The sequence below is a fragment of the Empidonax traillii genome, unplaced genomic scaffold, assembly GCF_003031625.1.
Source record: "Empidonax traillii isolate 1590-97213 ecotype Southwest subspecies unplaced genomic scaffold, ASM303162v1 scaffold31:size1920502, whole genome shotgun sequence".
NCBI lineage: Eukaryota > Metazoa > Chordata > Aves > Passeriformes > Tyrannidae > Empidonax > Empidonax traillii.
This window is the reverse complement of record NW_020955224.1, coordinates 60,324-81,549: the sequence shown is the minus strand read 5'-3', so window position 1 is coordinate 81,549 and position 21,226 is coordinate 60,324. Positions and strand designations below refer to the sequence as shown.

General features: G+C 43.9%; 1 protein-coding gene across 1 annotated transcript in view; it reads left to right on the top strand.

Moving 5' to 3' along the window:
- Positions 1–21,226, top strand: part of CAPN13 (calpain 13) — a 79,569-nt gene that overhangs the window by 18,772 nt on the left and 39,571 nt on the right. The window contains exons 2-3 of the mRNA XM_027911135.1: positions 5,958–6,140; positions 12,881–13,129. Of these exons, the coding sequence (XP_027766936.1) occupies positions 6,057–6,140; positions 12,881–13,129 (333 nt within the window). The 5' untranslated portion in view covers positions 5,958–6,056. The remainder of the gene's footprint in view (positions 1–5,957; positions 6,141–12,880; positions 13,130–21,226) is intronic.

Genomic DNA, 21,226 nt, shown 5'->3' with positions numbered 1-21,226 from the left:
ACTAGTGCATCAAGAATGGAGGCAGTATCATGTTGTTTTCCAGTTTATTTTCAGACTCTCCTGGGTGCTTCCCAGCTTGGTATTGTACCGGTTTTTCTCACCTCAGTGGGGAGCAACCATTTCCAAGGCTGTCTCACCCTGCAGCCAGTCTTGCTGAGCCTTGTCTACTCCCAGTGCTCCTCTTCCTTATCAGGCATTACCTTGCATTTGACACTTTTTTACTGGATGGAATAATTTTCACAGAAGTGATCCTCTGTGAAGTACCTGAGACTTTGCCCTTCTATTTACAGTTTTGTTCTGTATTTTGGCCCTGTTTCCATCCTGGTTCGTGACTGTTACCCATAGCCTCTGGTGTTTGACCATAGAAATTTTATAGTGTTTACTGCTTCCCTTCCTCCTCCCTCAAAAAGAAGGAAGTGTTTAGAAATATGGTGCAGTTTGGCTGGAAAAGTTAAAGGCAATATCTGATGCGCTTCCTTAATGCATTGTAGAATATAGATAATCAGCGAAGAGCATTAGTTGAAATGTCAATGAAAAGTGACAGAAACATTCACTAGGGACCATATGCTGTTCTCTCTACTGGCATCTCACTCTCCCTACATGGCACTGAGCCCTAACCAAGTGCCTTATCTAGCTATTTAAGGTATTTAATTAATAGCTCAGATTTAGTACCAATACTCATTTTTCCATGTACTGATAGAGCAGAGGCAAGAGAGCAGACCTGTGTTATCAAAGCATGCTGTGCAGCTCTGAGAAGAGCCTTTCATTCTGAAAAAAGAGCTCAGGGCTGGAGCTGCTCTGAAGCTGCTCATGCATGTAATGGGAGCCCCGCTGCCAGCACAGTGTGGGGAAAGAGGTTACAGTAAAGGGTCAGCCTGGGAAATGCCGTGCCAGCCAGCGTGCCTGCGTAACGCAGGTGTGGCAACAAGGTGGAAAATGAGAGCACAACTCCTTCTTTTCAAGGGTGCTGCAGTGACATGTGCTGATCTACCTGTCCCTGCAAGTGACAGCTGGCCCTTTGCAGTTCTTGGGAAGCAGAATTTGGGGAGGACAGCTTTCTTCATCAGGCATTTGTCTGTTTGAACCCAGGCTGAGTCCTGATGCTGTGCTGCTCAGGAGAGCACCACTGGGCTCTGTGCCTTAAATTCTCCATTTGTTCTCTAGACCTGGGTTTTGCTCCTCTTTCAGTGTGTCTTTCATGCTCCCTAAACACTAGAGCACTCGTCAGAGCCATACTGCAAAGGATCAAATACAGTACAGGTATTAAAAGTTCATCCAGGTACATTCCTAAAGTCTTTCTGGGCAAAATCATCTTGCTGCTCTTTTCCTGTCTTGACTGCAGGCCTCAGGTGCAAGATTGTCTAATTACTTGAGGAGATCACTTCTGTCTGGAGATTTTCTCTGTGGGTTTGCCACCCTTCCTATGCCTTTCAAATAAGGTCATATTCTCCTTTGGTTTGAGCTGAATAGGTATAGCCTCAAGATTAAGCTGAGCTGCCTTCTTTATGGGCAGTGTTTTGCTTTTTACTTGCTGTCAGTCAGATGAGCAAGCTCATTTTTCTCATCAGGATGAGAAAATTCAGGCTGGTAATGTTTTAGTTTGGGGTTTTTTTTTAACTCTCCAGTGCTGTGATGTTGGCAAATGCTGATGCTGTTACAAAACCTGTGAGATGATTCTTCTCTTAGCCAAAATAATACTTAGAGAGAGACCAAATGGGTCTCTAGTGAGTGGGGTAAAAAGTGTGGACTGCTTTTTTTCAGAGAAGGCTCTAGCAGCAGCTTAATGCAGGGCAATGTCAGAAGCCACATTCCATCCTGTGCTGTGGTTCATCTTGGCTGAGCAGGAGATGCTGTGGAATGGGAGTGAGTGTGGTCTCAGCACTTGTGAAAGGAAGTGTGGAGTGTTAGTTATTGAGTGCACTGCATGGTAGCTCGAGGCTGCAGTGGGACATCTATCCAAATACTATGAACACCTGTTTTAGGCACAGCATGACCCGGGGAGCCTTACACCTGTGTTCCCTGGGACTGCCTGCTGTCTTGTCCTGAAGGCAGAAAGACCTATACCTCTCTTGCCTAGCATGATAACTGAGATGAACATTATTTTTTACCATCAGGTTTCTGTCTTTAGGCATGCTCACTATCCTCTTTCAAGATAGTCTTTTTTTCTAAACTGCTAGGTACCTTGCAGCTAAGTATTTTTGGGTATTATTGCTTCAGATGAGGTCACTTGTGTTGGACCAAGGGAAGATGAATCCAGAGTTAGCAAAAATATCTGATGGCTGTTTTTTTAATCTTTTAAATTTCCAGGAATTTGATGATGGGATTGTTAGTCTGAGAAATTCTTTCAATAATTTATCCTTCTATCCTATTATTTGCTTTGCATGGAACCAATATATTCAAACAATAACCAGCACTGCCAGCATACAGCACCCTTACTGCATGGTGGAGAAGCTAGGACAACTCAAGGGAGTTATGTCTGTGACTTCCAGCCACCTCATGGTCTTAATTCCACTGTGACATCTTCAGGGCTTGCCATAATTAGCTTCAAATCCCTCTTCTGCCCTTGCCCTGATTTGGATAGTAACTCCCTTTTCAGGCTTTGAGTATATGCTGCAGAACATGGAGTACCAGAGCAGCTTTCTGGCTTGTCTCAAGTTGCAGCCCTTTGTTTCTCTAAGTGTTGGATGTCTTGTGGGAGAGAGGGGGAAAGGTGGACAGCAAGTTGCCTGTCTGACTGGAATACCAGTGATGTCCCCTTGTTGGCACCTTACAAATGGCAAGGTGTCGAGGAAGAAGAAACTGTACTGTGCAGTATATGTCACTAGTCAACAAAGGCTGAAGTGAGGACTATGAACTTCAAATGTTTTTACTGCTGAATGATCTGCAGGCCAAGGATTCTTCATCAGAGGATGGCGGGAATGTTTCTGGAAAACAAACAAATGCGAGGCTCTTGCAATCTGTTCACACCGAGACAAAAACAAAACAAAAAAGCGTGAAATAAATTTTCTCATAGCCACAGGGCGTTAACAAGGCTGGACACCGAAATGCCAAACAAGGACTAATGTGCTGGTGAAAACAAGAATTTCATTTTGATGTGCCCTCCACAAAGGTTTGTCCCTGGCGTTTCGTGGTGCCCAGTAACTGTTTATGAAGAGGTAGATGAGGGACACTGAGAGAGGGGTAAAAGTGCTCCTTCCTTACTTACCTTTTTGAGCAGTTGCTAGCAAACTTTGGTAAAGCAAAACAGCAGTGCTATGACCAGATGAAATGGTGTCCTTGTCACTTGTCAGGACAATGTCACGACAGCTCTGTTTAAAATATGCTTTGATGTCACTCTTGATGATGGGATGGACTCATTCTCAAAGAGAATTTCAGTGATAGCTGCTGTGGGGCCAGACTTCTGTAGATGTTGAGTACATTCAAAATGCTTTTATATTCTGTTCCTCATTCAAACAAAAAACAAAGTCCAGAATTTTCTGGGAAACCACATTCTGAAAAATAATGTCAGACCAAATGAGCAGTGAGCTATTGCAATAACACTTGAAATCTTTTTTACATTGCAATGTTAAACCTTTTGGATAATACAGAGAGGATCCTGAAGTGATGACTTTTTCATAAGCAAAAAATGCAACTATTGCAAAATCGGAATGGAGCCCAATGGCATTATTGAAATGTATTGTGTCTTTCTCATGGTGAAAATTCATTGTTAGTGGCTTTCATGTTTGACAGAATTGCATTTTTCTGAAGGAAAAATATTCCTCTGGGAAATACTAGTGCTAGTATGGGTGTCAGTAGCAGGCTGCCTGTTTTTTTATTTTTATTTTTATTCTTGAAGAATTCCCACTGTAGTTCTGAAGTCGGTGGATATTTCTTCTGAAAATAGGGCTCTGGAGAGATTTATTTTTCACACCAAATCCCCCCCTCCCTCAAGTGGCAGTAGGACCTAGCTATGTGGATTCATTATGTACTGTTAAGCAGCTGCCACATTTCACTCAGGCAACAGTTGTAGTTCATTTGTGAGCAAAATGATTCATACGTGAACACAGCAAAAGTGCTGCAGCTCGAGGTGAATTTGCACTGAGGGGCAGCTTGTGGGTGAGGATTGGGTAAAAACAGATGCTGAAGAAGGACTTTGTTATTTGCCTGATAGTTTATACAATCATAAAAGTTGTGCTTTAGAAGAGCAGGCCCTGCCAGAAATAGGAGTGCATAAGCACAGAGCAAAGAATGTTGTTTATGAATAATATATTTATAGCTTCCCTGCATCTTGTGTAAGAGGAGCAAATAAATGGTAACACTTGACCTATATACAAAATTCTGAATGAGGAAATGAAATGGATTCATAGTATTCTTCCATTAGTCCCACAATGCAAAAACAGTGGGACACCCAATTATAGCAGCAAATGTGACAGTGACTGACAGAAGATTCCTCTTTTACACAAAGCATAGTTGTGTTCACTACCCTGGACAATTTCCCAGCCTGTTACTTTCGTTTACCATGGTGTAAATTACGACTATTTCTGCTAAAAAGAGTGTGAACTTCACAGGGGCAAAAGCAGCGGAAGTAAGAAATTAAGGCATATGTCTGAAACACTGCAAAAAATAAGTCTTAATACTTTAGCACAGAAGCTCTGTGGGTGGAGTGAGGAAAGTCCCGTTTCTTAAGGCCAAGGCTTCCACTAGTACTTGGGCATAATTCTGCAGTTCCTCCCCACACACCCTTGAAAGATGATACAAAACTCGCTGCTGCAGAGATGCTGCTGGCTGCTGTGCTGGATTTAGCTGGCATAGAGTTAATTTTCTTTACAGCAGCTGGTATGGGGCTATACTGGATTTGTGCTGAAGACAGGGTTGATAATACAGAGATGTTTTAGTCATTGCTGAGCAGTGCTTGCACAGAGTCAAGGCCTTTTCTTCTTCTCACCCAATCCCACCAATGAGTGGGCTGGGGGTGCACAAGGAGCTGGGAGGGGACACGGCTGGGACAGCTGACCCCCACTGACCAAAGGGATATTCCATACCATATGGCAGTCATGCTCAACATGGAAGAGGGAGGAAGGAAGGGGTGTTTGGAGTTACTGTTTCTCCCAGTAACTGTGATGTGTGATAGAGCCCTGCTTCCCTGAAAATGGCAGAACACCTGCCTGCCCGTGGGAAGCAGTGGGTTCATTTCTTGTTTTGCCTGGCCTGTGCACACAGCTTTTGCTTTACCTATTAAAGTGTCTTTATCTCAACTTAGGAGTTTTCTCACTTTTACTCTTCTGATTCTCTTCCTGATCCCAGCGGTGGGAGAGCGAGTGAGTGGCTGTGGGCTGCCAGTTGGGGTTAAACCATGACAGTTATGCAGAGCTAGAGTCTACCCTCAGGAAAGCCAAGAAAAGAGAAGATATATATGCTTAGCTTAAAATTACTTTTAGAAGAACCCGTGTGTTGTGCATTTTTTGTGTATTTTTATTCCAGGGTAGAGAGGAATAAAGGTTTTATAAATTCCAAAAATATGTGATGCCAAAAGCCTGTGGTGCCAGCTGAGACTACACAAACCATTCTAACTTCACAGAAAACCTGGAATTAATAGCACTTCATAGTATTTGCCCTTTGGTGCCAGTACCCTCTGGAACAGAGAAAGGAACTCATTGCAGCTGTTGGTCCTAAGCATAGGGGCCCTCCTTTATTTGTGCTTTTAACAGTCCTGAGGTGGTAACTTACGGTGCAGAAGCAGGTTTGAGTTTCCAGTGATCCCTCACCATCTCTCGCTCATGAGTGGATCAAACTACACAGCTGCTCTAAGGTGGATTAATGTGCCTGCTCGCAAAACAAACCTCAAGCCAGAGCAATGTTGCACCTGCCACAATCTCACAGGGTACCACTAGCAGAAAACACCCCTGCTCTCCCAGTGCACAGCCCTGTGCTTTTTTCTGAAATTACTCTTTTTTTTTTTTTTTTTTTTTTTCTTGCAGGGTTCCACTGACACTTAGGATAGCCAGTAATCCAAAGGCTCATTACTGCACATAAATCCCTCAGCCTTCTGGGTTTCCTCCTCTGGAGCCACTGTGAAAATGGACACATCAATACAGCCTTCTGCAGAAAAGCTGACAATCTCAAAATGGGTTCATGCTGCAATAACTGAAATCTCCTGCCAGGTTGGTGATGGTGCTTTCTAATCAACTTTGCAATGAATATTTCTTAAATCATGTTAATCCCCCATTTAAGCAGAGATATCAGTTCCAGACAATGAATCACCATACCTGGAGGGGAATATACCTGCCGTTTCCCCAGAGAGGAGGCGATTAACAGCACGCGTGCTGTCAGATGAGCCAGCAGCACTGGCATTTATCACCTCAGAGCTCCTTTCCTGCAATGAAGGAAATCTCTGCTCCCTGCTTCTGGTGCAATCAGCTTTTATTTATGTAGTGGTTATGGAAAACAGCTCTTAAAGGAAAACTGCACCTGTTTTGCTCTCTGGGGCAGGTTTTGCTCTAATTTACATGGATGTATTTCCTATTAGAGTTTGCTAAATGTTGGGATCTCATGAGGAAATGAAAGCCCTAAAATGTGAGCAGGCAGGGTGCAGTACACTGCTTTTAGACCCACAGAGCTATACTAAACATTGATGAAGAAGCTGAACTGTCTTTTTCATGAGCCCTTTTATGTTCTCATCTCCCATAGCTCCTAGGGAACAGCTGCTATGTGAACTGCTAGCATCCCACCTCAAAGAGACTGCAGCCCAAGCAGAAAGTCTTGTTCAGAGGAAATTCCTGAGCCCAGGTGATTGCATGATTACTTTGGGTAAGCAAAGCACTATGCATTTGTAAGTTTTTTTGTTAATGCCCAAGATGAACTTCACAAACCTTCCCTGCAGAGTAACTTTTCTTTTGATGAACAAACTGTGATTGCTTGAAAAAGAGAGGGTAATTTCTTTGGTCTTTGAGTCCCACTCCAGCCCAAAGAAGGTTGACTTCTGAGTTAGGTGATGTTGCTTATATCCTTGTCCAAGTGAGTATCTCCAAGGGTGGAGATGCTCCAGGCTCACTGGGCATTTGTGCCTGGGCTGAACCACTCTAAAGATTTTTTTTCTCTCCAACCCCATGTAATTTTCATTGCTACTCCTTGTGCCTGTTGCCTCTGCCCATCTTGCTGTGTATCTTCAAGAAGCGTCTGCTTCACCCTCTCTGTAATGCCTTTTGAATAGTGGGAGACTGCAAGAAGGTCTCCCTCCTGACTGAGTGGACAAACTCTCTTAGTCTCCTCTCTCACACCATGTACTCCAGCCCCCTGACCATGCTGGTGGGTTTCTGCTGGACTCGCTGCACTTTCAATGCCCCTCTTACCCTGGGCAGCCCAAAACTGGATACAGTACTGCAGATACCATCTCAGAAGTACTGTGCAAAGAGGAAGGATTTCCTGCCTTGACCTGCTGCCTATGCTGCAGCTTGTGCAGCCCAGGATGCTGTTGGTTTGCTTTATTGCAAGGGTGCATGGTTGTCTCTTGCTCAGCTTGTTGCCCACCAGAACACCAAGGGTCTTTTCTTCAAACACAGATTTACAGGCTACAGGAATACACTTAGGATTGCTGCCAGGGAAAGTGTCCCTGAGAATGTGCTGCACACATTCCCTTGAATTTTAGCCTCTTTAGGATTTCTGTTTGGTTTGCTGAAAATGAATATTCCCATATTTTTGCTAGATGCTCTTTTATTCTTTGGCTTTGGGCTTAGGATAATGGAGGCCAGTCCCCTTCTAAATATGTGGATAACATATTGATGTGTGATTTCCTCAGGCAGTCCTGAGGAAATGAACCACCCAAGTAAGTGAACTGATGTAGAATTTAAGTAAGAGCCCAGTGTAAATGCTAACAGGCACTGGCCTAAAAGTACCCGCTGCTTTTAGTGCTGCAGAAAGAATGACACGCACCACTGATAACCTGTGGTGAGTCCTACCAGGCTGTGCCTGGATCCAGGATGACTGTTGCATTTCCTGGTGGTGTGGGGAGGAAAACACATTATGTGAAGGGGTGGGAGTACAAAGAAACATATTTCTTTTACAAGAATAACTGCACCGGAAGCCACAATTAGCCAGGAAACTGTCAACAAACGTAGATCAACAGACAATCCATTGTGCATGGCTAATGGAAGTGTGTGTGTGTATATCTATGTATATAAACACCGTGTGATATCTGTATGAAACTATTACGCCCAAGCCAGAGCGGTTGCTTTTGGCCTTGAACTTGACTTCAACTTGGCTACGTTTACTTAAGGCGTGGCAAAAGCTGCCCTATAAAGGAGGAGAGGGACAGTGCCCGCCTGTCTGCTTCTCAGTTGGTGTTGGCTGGAGAGTTACACCGGAGGCACTGCAGGTAAAACATCCCTTTGCTGTTTTATTTAGTACAAAATGAAGCAGGTGAAATATAAGTAATATAAGTAATAGGGCTGGGAAAGCACCATAGACACATTGAGAGGGATATGCCTTGGAGAGACAGAATAAATGAGAGTCCCTGTCCTTAATGTTACCTGGAGGGAAAGAAAAGACAAATTTGCCATCCTAGAAAGAGCCTCATACTAAAACGGTAAGTTGTCAAAAGTAATTGGATCAAGTGGGAGTAGAGATTCTAAGATGAGGAGGGCTCTATAGTTACTGTAGGCTGCTGTTAAATGAGGTAGAAAAAAGGTATCTGGAACTGTCCAATGCTATGTATGCAAAACGAGGAGAAAATTGACTTAATAAATAGCCAGAAGGGAGTACTTCACAGACTGTTTGGAGCAGAAGGTCGTGCAAGATGCCACTGGGAAAGTAATCTCCTGGAGGGTTGCCAGAGTGCCTGGCTTTGGTTTTGATTTTCTGTGGTACTCAAGGCTTTCACACATTGTGTGTACAAGGAGCTGTTGCCCATCTGGGGTTTGCAATGCCCGTGTTCTGGTCCTTGCTCTGCCTCTTGTGCTTGCTGTCACTGCAGGAAGCTAGTGAAAAGCAGCACTCTTGTTTGTTTTTAATTTGAATGCAAGGAAAGCTAATAAACCCACGCCTTCCTTCATTATAAAATAATTCTGGAACTGAGCTTCTGAAGTTTTTACAATGCTTCAAATACGCGAATGATGGGATCTTAGAGGAAAGAATACTTGTGTAACTGTAGCATATATTGAGTATTATAGGGAGATGAAACACAGCTTAGGATTTTAGAGTGTTTGAGAGGAAACAGGGGTAGAAGGGCTGCTGGCTTATTGACTTTTCTGGTATTCTTTGTAGGGTTTGAGAAAATTCAGTTGCTCTTTCTGAAGTACAGAAACTCAACTAAGCCAACACATAATGGAAATGTTTTGATAAAATCAGTGGAGGGAAGGTTTGGCTATGAAGTCGACACATTTTCTAATTGCCTATTTCTACTTTCTCCACTGTGAAAAATATCTGAAGCCACTGAAGGAAATTATGTCTGTACCCTGACATAAATCTTTAAGCAAAATGTAATTAGCTGTCAGTAGCATTTGCCACCACTGAGTACCTGATTGTAGTAGTGGCTTGACATCTTTCATGAATGAGTGCTGGGGGAAGACACAACCCTTCACTGCTGACTTTTAAGCTGTTCAATTCAGAAAATGGTCTGTTTGGTGTTCCCCCAATAATTTCTGCAGGAGTCACCAATCTTTTTTGCTCTGCTATCCGACTCCTCTTTCTTTCCCACCCTTTCCAGCCATCACACCTGATCTCTTTTTATCCTTCTCTCTGTAGCTTTTCCACTGCTTACCTTCCCTCCCTCCTTCTTTGTCCCTTTCTCTGGGAAAGAATCTCTCTCTGCCGAGAAGGAAGAGGAACCAAAAAGAGCAGCAGATACAAAGTTGGGTGTGATTCCCTTCTCCATTTTAGATAAGTAAATATGTTGAAGGAGATTTCGGGACCAAGTAAACGTTTGTTTAACCCCTTCTGAATAATAATTTCCCTGCTTGGTTGAGAGGCAGCCTCTTTTTTTTCTTTAGAGTTTGACAGTATGTGTGAACCAACTTCTGTGAGTGTTGGAAGTCCCTCCCTCTTTCCTCGCATCCCGTGGCAGAGAACAGTCCGAGGGCAATGTCTCCAATACCCATTCCATTTTAACTGTCCCTTGAAAGTCTTTGTGGCTCATGGGTTCAGCAACAGTAAGAAGCTCCCCAACCAACCAGGCAATATTATGCTTTAAGAGCTGTTGGGATCTTTTCTGTTGCTGATGGACCCATGACAGCTGAGCAGGAGAGGTGGGGCCAGGGCTCAGGATGCTGCTCCAAAAGAAGTGGCCATCAGAGTTTGTTGGTGCTGGCAGGACAGTGCTAGCCAGGTATGCCTGACCCCATGGGCTACCTGCACAGGGGCATGGATGGTTATGGAACTCATGTGCCCCCAGACACAGTGCTGATGAAGTTATTCCTGCAAGGGAAGAGTAGTTAAGTGTATTATTTTCTTCAGTCTGGTTGCTAATTTAATCCTGGTATGTTAAACAACGTAATTAAACACACACACACACATGCTAAAAACTCTTGTTCTCTGTCAGAAGAGAGGGAACGCATGTCAGACCCAGCCTTCAAGCTCTGTTAATTTTAATTTGAGTTTTGGAATTAGTAATCAGTTTTGCTGGAACACTGTTGCAAGAAATAGATCTTAGCGTGCATGGGGCCTGGGCACAGTTTCAAATGAGTATTTGTTAAGAAGAAGCCATTCCCTTGTCGTGTTATGGTACATTACATGAGATTTATTTCCATTGTATCAAAAAACTGCAAGCCTAAGGGGAGTGTTCTCTCTTCTTGTTGGCCAAGGGTGGTTTCTGAATTCCATCCGCTGTTTTTGTGGGGCTTTTAATTAAAACAATGAGATGCAAAACTACTTATTTGTTTAGGCTGTTGTTACAATGCCAGGAGGTTAAGTGACTTGAAGCACCAAGAAAGGTGATGAGACAAAGTAAAAAGCGTGTAGGGCTGAGAGTGGGGGGCTGTATCAGCTTCATTGTGGCTGAGCTGTGTTTTTCATATGCGTGAAGAATTCATAATACAAGTCTGAGGCACTGCTCTTACTGGAGCTGTCTGCTGCCTTTGTGCTGCAGCAGGAACATCTCAGAGCTACGGATAAGTTTGTTTGGTAGAAAAGAGTCCTTTTATCTACTGAAAATTTGGAGGAAAAAAAGACGAAAAAAGAGTTATGGCATCCGGTGCTTGAAAGTGAAACTAAGTGACTTCAAGCTACAAATTGGCAAGGTGAAGTTAATTAACTGTAGGAGTGGCTTGCCCAGGGATGTGGTGGATTTTCATATGCTAATTTGTGAGAAGGTGCATCTTAAGTGGATGCCGGGAGCTAGGGGGCAGGAATCACTAGGTCAAGTGCAGTGGCATCCACCATGCAAGATGCCAGGGGAAGTGATCACAGTGATCCTTCTTGCCCTTAAAATTTTAATAATAAAGGGCTTCACCAGAGCCTTCTCTTTTCATAAAGAAAGAGGCAAAAGGGGTATTATAGCTCAGGATAGTTAATACTTTGATTTTGTGAGTGCAAACGTGACTGAAGGGTGAAAACTGGTGTGTATCCTGAGCCATATTTTGATACAGCAACATGTAATTTTGTGTGACAAAAGAAGCTGAAGGTACCAGGAGGCAAGGCAAGCTGCACAACCTTCCTGCTAATTCTCTGGACCCTGAAACCCGCAATAGAACTTTTCAGCCGAGGAAAGATCCCCAGGAGGTGGTGCACATGTGTACATCCCTCTGTACATCCACGTTGCTCTGGGGAGCACAACTGAAAGCTTGTACTCTTCTTGGACAGAACAAATTGCTCTTTTTAAGCTCCGGTACCACTGGCCCCTACAAATGTGCGAGTTCTCTGCTTTCTTGAGCCCTTCTCCCTCCTCTGTCCTAAAAGTGCTCCCATGCTGCAGTCCAGCGTCTCCATGGCAGATGCACTACCTCTCTCTGGAACAAAAGTAGATCTTTGATGACAGTTGTCCTGCTTTTTGATGACTGTAACGGGGGCAGAGTCCTCAACAGAAGTTTTTGGCTCCTGCATCCATACCAAGCTGTGCCAGCAGGTATATTAGCAGGTCTGCTCAGCCTAGGGTTTCTCTGCATGTGTGAAATGTTCATTTTTCCTAAGAGGAGTGCCCCTTTTCCTTAGACACATTAACAGAGAGGGGTTCTACCATGCTTCAGACTGGAATTCCTACAGATGCCTGCAATGACTGCCTGGTTTAAATACGAATTTGAAATTCAGATCTGTTTCAACACTGGCTTCTGAACAAACTACTGAGTCCAAAAAGCTCAGACCCTGGTGCACACTCATGTGAGTGTGTAGTGTGAGTGGGACCCGGATCTGGATTTTGCAGCTTGGTCCATTCTCAGCACTGTAGCTGTGGGGAGTCTGGTGGAATGCCTGTGTGGGCTGCTAGGAAGCCACCCCCTAATATGCTCAAGCTTCCTTGGAGCAGATCCAGGTAGCGAAAGTCTCTGTCATCTTCACATCTCACAGAGCATGATACCTGGCCAGAAGAGTCCTGGGTACCCCTGAGCATCCTCTCTGCTCACACTCATGCTCCCCTGCAGCTGCAGCAACTGTTCCATCCCCTGTGCTGCAGATGTACCTCAATGCTCACGCAGCAGCTCACTAACAGCTTTACTCTCTGTCCTCAGGGAAGACTCAAAATTGAATTTGTAGCAGTGACAGCACTGGTTTAAGATAAACCAGTTGGGATTTGATGACTACTCTTTCCCTGTGCGTTTCCAGCTAATAAGGATTTTGTCACTGTGGCTGCCCTCAGCTTTGAAAGCTGCTGCTCCACAATCCTCTTGGCAGGAGGAGGGGGCTGTTTGATTTCCCACACACTTCTAATGCACTGCTTTGGATCAGGAAACTAATGGCAGCCTATGTCTCTCCTTCACAGGAAAGGGGCACAATGCTCGCCCCCAGCTCCACTTTGATGCCAGAGCAGGGCTGGCAAACCACAGGAGCAAAGGGAAGTCTCCAGAACCTGAAGAGGTTTAATAGCCAGGACTTCAACAACCTACGAACCTTGTGTCTGAGCCGGGGGCTGCTCTTTGAGGATGACACCTTCCCCGCTCACATCAGCTCCATCGGTCCCAACCTGCTCCCAGAGGATAAGTTGAGGCGAATACAGTGGAGGAGGCCAACTGTGAGTTCCATCAGCTCTGTTGTTCCATAGCCCTTCATAAAGGCCTTCATCTTGGGGAAAGAGATCTGTGTTAGCAGGAAAGTAGATTTTAAGGGCAACCCTGGAAGCACAACACTGCAAGGAGAGGTCCTTGCTGTGGGATGTTTGGAGGGAAAATAACCTCTGTAGCATTAATGATTTCACCAGGTACATTTTTCTAGGAGGTTTGTTTCCACCTGTTAACCTGACTGAAACTAGTGTTCCCACTTTGATCTACTTCTAGAGGACTTTGTGCAAACCTGAAAAGCTGTCAAATTCTATTAAAGATCTCTGATTTCTGTAATCCAAGCAACTGACTCAGCAATACCTATTTTAAAGTAACTGGGACAAGGCATGAGATGAAGTACGTTTGTGTGCTGATTCCCAGTTGCAATTTAATAGGCAGTTATCATCTGGCATATGGATGTTTAAAATGGGAGGTGGAATCACATGCTCAGCTCTTTTATCCTAGGACCTAATTTAGGAAATCTTTCCATGGTCAGACTGCTCTGTATAGCACTGTTCTGTACCATTTGCTACTGGCGCAGCTACTGGATTAGCCACGTGCTGCCCTTTTTCTGGGTTTTGCTGAGCACATCACCAGTGCCTGGAGACTTTGACTTCCCTGGACTGGGGCAAACCAGCTCATCTCCCTGAAGGCAATGCCTCAGGGTGTAGAGACAGTAACTGTGAGATTGTAAAGACAGGACAAGACAACTGGAAAAGATTTACTTGGATGGCAGATGCATTAGGGCAGTGAAGGGTGTGCTGGAGTTTGGCAGCGCAGTGGTCTTGGAGCTGCAGCAGCAGAGGCTGCAGCCAGCTTGTTGAAACTCATGGGTCCCAGAAGGGAAGCAGTCTAGCCAAGAAAGCCTGCATAGTTGCTAGATGTGGATGCCTGAATGGAAAGGCGGGAAGTGCCAGCCCTGATGTCAAAGGAGTGTGATGCGGTGAAGTATCGGATGGAGCAGAAGCTGCAGCCTGGACACCAGCAGGGCTATGGCTGCAGTGTTGTGGTGATAAGGATGGGGCCTGAAGCTTGGATATCTCCCTGCCCGCTGCTGCAGCAGGGCCTGGAAATGTCAAAAAAAATGTGTGTGTAAGGGTACAGGTGCTTCCCATCTGGATGGATGCTTTATCATGTGACAAGGTAGTTGCTGGAGGTACTGGGTGCAATGTTTGGGTGTCCTCTGTGGAGGTGCTATGAATGGATCATTCTTTTCTGCAGGCTGAATGTTCTGGGCTTCTCCTTTGGCAGCCTTCCTTCAAATCTGGGTCCAGTGAGAGTGCAGCTGATGCTGAGTTTTTCGCACCAACCCTCTGCTTACAGGTTCATAGCAGATGGGGATAATCCCTCTGGAAACAGGGGTTGTCATAGGAAAGTAACTAAAAAATGCAAAGGAGAGCAGTTAGTTGCCACTACTTTCAGTCTGAGAAAGATGAAACTAAGATAACTAAGCGTTAGACTCACAAAAGACAAACATCGGTATTAGAAAGGACTCTCAGGGGCATTTTAAAGATGAATAAACTGGAATAAAATGTTATGATACAGTTCTGTTAAGTACTAACACCCCAGTGTTTTTGCCATTTGAGAGAAGTAGAGAAGTATAGGATTTCAAAAGAGTACAAAGTGACTTAGAAACCCAAAACCACTGATTTTGAGGCCCCGCATTGTGGGATGAACATCTATCCTACTCTAATATCCTGATAGTTATTTCATGTGCAAAGGGACTGATGTACTTTGTCAAAAGCAGAATCTGTTGCTGGTAGTGCTTGAAGTTTGTCAGGGGAGGCAGGTATTGGAGAATTCCTTTCTATTTTGCTGAATCCATGAATACTAAGTTTATGAATAAAACCTTTTGTGGAATTGGTTAAAAAATTTTGCATATGTCCTCTCCATCCCAGCACTTCCCTTTTGAAGATTTTTTTTTTTTTAGCAATCACTATGCACTTTCCAGGGTCACCACATCAAACTGCCTGAGATAAATTGCTTCCAGCAATTTTCCAGAGGGGTTTTTTTTTTCAGGAAGAGGCAGGATCAAAAGTCATTGGCTTTGCCAGTTCTCTCCTTCAGAAAATTAAACCATATACTCATGGCCCAGGGTTCATCATGCGAACCTTGAAAAGCCTTTTGTTCTTTTACAGAGGCTAAGGCAGCGTCACCAGCTGCTCTTCTACAATATGCTCAAAGGACAAAAGTTGAGATTGCCAACTCAGCTGGCTCTTGTGGAACAGAAACACTGGATGTCAGTGCTGAAAAAGGCTCCATTTTAATTTTTTTGTTTTCTCAGTGTGACCAAAATTTTCACCTGTAGCCATTTTCCACCCAGCCAGGCTTTGCCCTTCTAGACAAGATGCAAGATAAAGGGCAATGGCATCAGCTGCCTGGGGAGACCAACCAGAAGTTCTCAAACGTCACCACAACACCCCTGCTGTGTCACTGTGACATCAAAGTGTGGCCTCACTTTCCTGACAGAATGAATGAGGGGGCTGAAGAAGTTGCTAAACAGCAGTGGTTTCTTTTCATTTACAGAGCTGCAAATGTTTTGAGTGAAGGGTCAGGAAGTAAATAAAACTGTGTTTGCATTTCTTAAGTCCTGAAAGGCCAGTGCTGTGTCCAGTTGCCTATGGGAGTTGGTTTCCCCGAAGGAAGAACGAAGGCTTCAGTGTCAGGAGTAGCAAAGCCCCAAATCTGAAGTTGTTCAGTTGGGCACGTTTCATCCAGGCAGAAATGTTCATGAACTCTGTTCTTAGGTCACTGCAATGCTATATGTAAGGATACATGATCCCAGTTTTTTAAAGAGATACCTATAACTTTCCCAAGACTGTTTCCTGCCTGAATACATCTCCCAGAGAGTGAGTGTAGTAGTATCCTGCTGACAGAGCATGGCCAATTTAACCTATGTCTATATTTTTCTCAGCCTCCACCATTAGCTACCTCAGACATTAAAAAAATTTGTCTGGAAATGTACCTGTGACTGGCATCTTGGTCCTAATAATCTCTTAGCCCCCATTTACTGTGTCATGCGATGTCTGGTTATTTAAGTGGTAGATAGCAATTATAACTGCTGTCTTTGTTCCAGATCCAATTGAGCAGTTGAGCAACATGCTGCTTCTATTTTACCTTGTACATTGTGTAGAGAATTGCCAATTATGCGCAGAGTCTGGAGTCTTCATATCTAGGGGTAATGGATAAAAGAGAGGGAAAACAGCTTGTTTTCAGACAGTGATAGTCAGCAGTGACAGAAACAACATATTTCGACTTGTAACCTGATCATGTTTAGTAGGAATGTCCCTGAAGAGGAGAAGAGGGTGGATCAGGAACACCAAGGCAACATTCAAAATGTCACTTTTCCTAATTCTAAGGTATTTGGAGTTTTCCATCAAATGGGGACTACTCCAGGCTGTGTTTTCATCCCCAGGCCCTCAGTTTATGTCCACTGAAACACAAGAAATCTGTAAAAGAGACCTTGCATGTGGTATTTCAAGTATTAGTAGGAGTGGAGCTGAACGTACCAAATAGAGCTGGACCTCTGCAATTAACTGGTCTTTTGGCTCACCCACAATTTTGAGAGAAAGAGAAGTTCTATTTTAGGCTGAAAAAGTATTCCTTCAGCTGGGCTTTTATAAAGATCAGTCAGAGGGAAATTCTCCACAAATAATTATGTCAGATTTAAAAAATTAAGATGCTCCTTTTAAAATGTTCAGAACGATTCTTTTTCATTGTTTGCTGCTTTTCCTTCACACAAGAAATTGAGTGGAACAGAGGAAGTCCTGAAATGATTTGCTGTTGTGGAATATGCATTTTTAACCAATTACTGTTTAGGCTAAAGATTTCACTCTGTTATGATCATAATGCATAATACTATACAGATGCAAAAAGAAACTGATTTAGGATGGTCCAGACCATGTGAACTGTGGTGATGGTAAATGCTTTATTTTTACTGACGTTGGTTATATTTTCAAGCATGGTATGTGTGAGGGGAGAGAGATTGCCGTCTGTGCAGCACTGCCTTGGCCCTGCACGGGGGATAGCCCACCATTGTGCTCAATGTGATGTCCATTATAAATGTAAGGACAGTCTCTGATCTGCAGCGCTGATGCTTTAAGAAAAGGCTAAAATGGGAACAGGGTGAAGTTGCTGAAGATTCTTCTGAAGGGTCTTCAAGATCACAGACAGCTCCTGCACTGCTCACCTTGGGTCTCTCAGGGACCCTGTAGCTCCTTTATGGAGTGAGGGGATGCTGGGAAAGAGCTGACCTAAGAGGGTCCATCCTCTGATTAACAGAGACTGTGGTGTGTGTGGGCAGCCAGAAGAGAGGGAAAAGCTGCAATGTGGCCAATAGAAGTTTGAGGATCAGCATGAGAGAAATCTCTGAGAGCCTCTGATGTGACCTGCAGGAGGGATGCATGGTGAGAGGATTGTCTGAAACAGCTGACAGGGGTTTTGTCTGTACCATTAGTCTGTTTGTAGTACCAGGGCATGGACTACTTGGGTATTTGTCTCATATGTCTGGTGTCAGATGAGAAGGATAAAAAAGAATTCCTTGGGCAAAAGTCACAGGAAGAGGTAGCTTTAGTGTGAATTCCAGCAAGTGATGTACCTTGTTCTTATGGCAGAATCTGGTGCTATGGCACTTAGCATATAAAAAGCATTGGGGAAAATGGTGTCCTTTGAGTCAATGCTTGTTTGCTGAGAAAAGTGATCCATGTAACCTTCTTTCAGGAACAGAGTGCCTATTGTGATTCTACACAGCCATTGGTGATTATTTGCTTATTGGCATTTTATTTATTTCCAGAAGTCAGCAGAAATTTCCAGGAATTAGCATCAACGTTAAGGATTTTCAAACCCAGCAAATGAATAAACCAAAACAGACCCTCTAAAAAAGTAATTTTGAAGTTAGAATCTTTCCAGACAGATAAGCTGAGCTGGATTTCCTACTGCATCAGCCTTGGTCTGTCAGTAGCTGGAGGGGAGAAAAAAACACATTTTTTTCAGGCAAGAATTTAGACAACAGTTTGAAGTTAACCTAAAAACTTATCTCTAATAGAACTGGGGCAAAATGAAGAAAAAGCTTCCAAAAAGAAAAAAAGAAAAAAAAAAAAAAGGAAAAAAAAAGATAAAAAAGCAATAAAGAAATGAGGATTGTCACAGGAGCTGCTTTAATGAGGAAAGTTAGGGGAAATGTGGAAACGTGTGGCAGTGAGGGATAATGCTGTCCTTCACTACCTGCAGGTCTATCACCTTGGGGCCATTTCCTGGCATGAGCCAAAGCTGCTTGCCAGCTGTTTGTGGTGGAGTTCACAGCTTCAGATTTTCCAGGGGCCACAACGCCCTTGGATCCTGTTCAGCATTTCTCCGTGATGAAAATCAAAATCAATTCCCCTTATTTTGGAGTGTGCGTGTGCAATCAGTGTAATTGAACGGGAGCAGCATCTCCAGGCTGCCATTGTCTCAGCCCTCGCCTACTCAGCTGATTGCATCTGACCTCAACTTGGAAGTTCGTATTTTTGGGCCAAGGGAGCTGCAGTGCATCACCATTTGTTGCATCTGTCTTCCTGCACAGGCTTTAGCTGAAAAGGGTTTATTTGCATCGTGTCTCCTGGCTCCATTCATCTTTGGGAGGGGCTGACTGTGAGGGGGAATTTGCGCATCCTGGGTTGATTGGAAGGCTGTGCTCCTATGATGGTCTGCTGACTCACCTGCTTCCCTGTTTCTCAGGCTGGGGAGTCACCTGTCAGGATCATATGGCCGAGATGGCCAGAGGGTAGTTGGTAGCACTGTGGCACTTTGAAATCTTTAGCTTGTACTGTGTGGGCCAAGTGGGAGGTTTCAAGACCTCTAAGGAAACCGTCTCTCAAAAGCTCTGGGTACACAAGGCTACCTCCCTTGTTTACTTCCTTTTTATTTGCTTCCTTTGTTTGCAGTTATTGTTTTTTCAGCACTGAGGCACACAAAGCAAACAGGTTTCAGGTAAAATCTGAGCTGATTTCTGGTCATTAGTCCATCCTCCAACAGGACTTTGTTTTTTCATTTGTGGGCTCCCCACCCATGCAGAGTCTGAGGACCTCATTCTTCCTTTGCAAGAGAAAACTGGAGCAGAGAAGAGTTTTTAAGCAACCAAGGCATTTGTATTGAAACCAGGCAATTAAGAATTGATCTATTCTTCTGTAAAGCAGGGAATTGAGTTCTGTCAGTGTGAGCAAACCCCTTGAGAGTAGTCTGATTTTTCCTATTAGTTTTGGCTTGCTCAGTTACCCTCTCCCTCTCCAAGCTGCCTACAAGTCATTGCAAGTCAGATTTTGGTGTAACCAGCATAGCTTATAGAATCACAGAATTGTGTAGGTTGGAAAAGACTTTTAAGATTATCAAGTCCTTTTAAGATCATCGAATCCAACCATTAACCCAGCACTGCTAAACCACCACTAAATCATGTCCCCAAGTGCCACATCTGCATGACTTTTAAATACCTCCAGGTATGGTGACTCTACCACATCACGGTCAGTCTGTTCTAGTGCTTCACAACCCTTTCAGTGAAAAAATTTTTTCCAGTATCCAACATAAGCCTGTCCTGGGGCAACTTGAGGCCATTTCCTCCTGTTCTGTCACTTGTTAGCTGGGCGAAGAGACCAACCCCCACCTGGCTACAACCACCTTTCAGGTAGACATAGAGAGTGATAAGAACCCCCCTGAGCGTCCTTTTCTCCCAGCCAAACAATGCCAGCTCCCTCAACCTTTTCTCATAAGACTTTTGCTCCAGATCCTTCACCAGCTTTGTCCTTCTTTTCTGCCCTCCCTCATTACTTCAACTGTCTTATTTCTGTGGAGGTTTCCTGTGGTCATGGGAAATATGCCAGTGGTGCCATATATGCCTGACCCCTCCTCAGTGCACTGCGAGTCAGTGCCTTCAGCCCAGGGAACTGCAGTAACATGTTTGCTTCTTAATCCAGAGCAACACTCTTACAGGCACAGCAGTGATGCTGAATTAACATTTGTCCAGCTGAGAACAATTTGGCTTTCAGTCAATAGCGGCCTTTTTATTTGTTGTAATTGGTGTGTGTTGAACGGGGAGCACCATGACTCATGATGGCAGCATGTGTCAGGATGGTGGAGCTGGAGCCACGGGGAGCAAAACAAGTGTAGCTGAAGGGAAAGATGTGGCAGGAACAGAAGCAGGGCTCAGATTTTACTTTCGAGTTAAGGTGAACTGACCAGGAGGTGGCTCTGCAAAGAGTCAGCTCCTGCCTCTTAACCCTCAGTGGCCTTATGACTGCACTTAAAATCATGCTGGACCAGTGAGGAAATCAGTGGGAAAGTGGCCAGGGCCCAACCATATTGAGCATCATTCTGCAGCCAGACTTGTTGATGGGGAGGTTTCAGAGACATACATACACGACCTATGAGATCTAAAATATGTCCAATTTATTAGGATAGCTCAGGGTTTTTATAGCATCTGTATACAAGGTCTCGTGACAAGAAGCACACAATTGGTTACAGGTCACTGTCCAGATGTAAACATGCATTACAAATACCTTTATAATTGGTTATTAACAGGTAACAAGGCAATTATTTACTTTATCGAACTCCCCCTTCTTCTTGGCACCAATTTAGCTTTGTTCTCGAAAAGACACCCACAGCCATCTTGGGACCTATAACTTATAGTACCTATAAAACTATGTAAAAGTTTATAAAAGTCTATAAAAGTACCACACACAATATAAATTGCTCACACATTCATCATGTTTCTCCCACACAGACTGGCTTATGCTACTTATGAAATCCAACCTCAGGCTTCTAATTTTTCACAAAAATGTTTGTCTGTGTCCTTTGCATGTCTGCATGTGGCCTACATCTATGCAACTCACCTCCAGCTCCTTCTGGGGAGTTGTTCTTCCTTAAATATTTCAAGCAATTATAAAAAGAAATTTAGAGATGAATACATGTACAGGACACTTTCCTTCCACCTTTCAAATTAATTCTCCATTTTGCCCTTTAGATGAACAGTAGTTCTGTGGCGAGACCATTCTCTAGAGGATGAACTGGTTTGAACTTGAACTTCTCTTTTCTTTTGAATACAT